Raw genomic sequence first — 2191 nt, 5'->3', positions numbered from 1 at the left:
TGCTATGGATTCTTATGGTATTGGGTCGTCAAATTATGTTCGATTTCCTTCACAGAATGTGATATAACAACAGATTATGAAATAAATAACGAAAGATTATACAAGATATGTTGACCTGGAAGAAACGACAGATTACATGGCTGCGATGCAGATGCAGATGCAGATTCGCGCCATGACCGCCATTCTCAAAGCCGTCAGCACAAGGTCGGCACCACCGCATTCTTCACCGCCGGCAGCTCCTGATGGAGAACAAATACACATTGAATCGTTGATTCCTCATTTTGACTTATAATAATATAATGGAAAAATTCCAAAAAAAAACATTGAATTTTTTAAAATATAAAAAAAAATTGTAAAAGTGTTGAGAAATACCTCTAATTTGTATTATTTTTCTAAGAGAAGTCTTACACTTCATAAACCATTACATATTACACATTTGACCAATTTTTCAGATGAACGAAAATTTATATATAATGTCAGCATTTTATTTATAAATATATGTCAACATTTTTTTAACTAAATAAAATCCAAATCATAAAAATAGATTTTGAAATTAAACTAAATTTTTTAATTAAATCGAATAAAAAAATTAAAATTAAAAAACAAAATTTTAATAAATCTTTTTAATAAGTTTAATATAGAATCAGTCAAATGTGTAATATATCAACTTCAAAGCTTTTCTTATAAAAATATTGGAAGTTGAAGTCTTTTTTGACAACTTAGGTTTTTTGCTCTACTAAAAATTTAATAAGTTTAATATTTTTTCGAGAATTTTTTCTAATATAATTATAAAACTATAATAAAAGTAAAAAAAAAACCATCATTTCAATCCCTCTTTTGAGGGAGTTTGATATGGAATGTGAGGAAGATTCTAGAATGAGAGCATAAAACCCCAATACTATTCTTCTGTAAACTATATAAATATGGAATGTGAGTAAGATATGTACCAAGGAAATTACACCCAATACTATATATACTTGATTTAATTTTAATGCTCATCTATAATCATTAGCATCTAACAAAAAAATGGTAGGTACATTGATTGTTGAATCTATTCACTTAAGGGAAGCCAAATCATTTCATTTTTGTCATTAGCATTAATTAACTAGCCTCCTTATTTTTGTTATATATATATATATATGTATGTATGTATGGGATCATCCATCCATCCATCCAATAATAGATTTGGCTTAGAAACCCTAGAAAGAATGATGAAGATGAGAAGCCAATATTGTGTAGCGGTGGTTGCTATGTTTCTGCAGATATCCACAGCGATTTCAGAGCCAGCGATGGCTCCAGCAGGACCAAACCTCATTCAACAAGTCTGCAGCCACACCTCTTTTCCCAAACTCTGCGTCTCCTCTCTCTCTTCCGACCCTTCGAATGTCGCCTCCAATCTCCAAGGTAAACCCCATACTCATTTTTTTTACTGGTTAATTCATGTATGTATAATATATTTTTATGTATAAACTTTACAAATACTGTCAAAGTTCATGTCGTTTATCACAACATTCAAAATTTGTGTATTTATATGATTTTTTTAAAATTCATTTTTTTTTGTAAAAAAATGACGTCATTAATATATTTTGGATTTATTTGAGAAATTTTTCAAAAATCGAGGTATTTATATATAATTATAGAAAAGTTTTTATAATTCAAATATTTATTTGTGATTTTTGTAAAAATTTAGATATTTATATGCGATTTTTTTTTTTCAAACTGTTGTCTCTATATTCAAATCTGCAATATAATTTGTAAACTCTATCAATGTATCAAAGGTTTGGCATCAATCTCTATCGGCGTAGTGTCGAAGAAGGCTAACGAGACGATGCAATATCTTGTCGAAGAAATCGCGAAGATTCGTGAGAGAGGCGACTTCGAAAGGTACGGAAGTTGCATTGAGGAGTATGCAGCCGTCATCGATAGATTTCTGCCGGCGGCTTCGGCTCATCTGAAGGCTCAAAGGTATTCCGACGCAATCACGGTTATGATCGATGTCTCGAAAAGCTCGCAGCACTGCGAAGAACAGTTCGCAGGGAAGTCTCCGTTGTCGGAACGTGACCTTACCGTCCATGATCTCGCTGTTAACTCTGCTGATGTTATCAAAGTGTTGGCTAGCCCTTAACATTCTATAAACGCAGAAAATGCAATTTAGAAAATAAATTTGGAAATTTTTTCTATAAATATAGAA

At 31.3% G+C, this 2191-nt stretch overlaps 1 protein-coding gene across 1 annotated transcript; it reads left to right on the top strand.

Annotated features, from left to right (window-relative positions):
• The first annotated feature begins 1185 nt into the window (after positions 1 to 1185).
• On the top strand, positions 1186 to 2163 carry LOC104802609 (pectinesterase inhibitor-like). The gene is made up of 2 exons (XM_010526286.2): positions 1186 to 1404; positions 1779 to 2163. Exons 1-2 carry the CDS (start codon positions 1209 to 1211, stop codon positions 2123 to 2125), a joined length of 543 nt encoding a protein of 180 aa, XP_010524588.1. The 5' UTR covers positions 1186 to 1208; the 3' UTR covers positions 2126 to 2163.
• Positions 2164 to 2191: the final 28 nt, after the last annotated feature.

This window comes from Tarenaya hassleriana, unplaced genomic scaffold (genome assembly GCF_000463585.1).
Source record: "Tarenaya hassleriana unplaced genomic scaffold, ASM46358v1 Cleome8, whole genome shotgun sequence".
Taxonomy (NCBI): domain Eukaryota; kingdom Viridiplantae; phylum Streptophyta; class Magnoliopsida; order Brassicales; family Cleomaceae; genus Tarenaya; species Tarenaya hassleriana.
The sequence above is the reverse complement of the archived record's forward strand: the minus strand, read 5'-3'. Positions and strand labels throughout refer to the sequence as shown.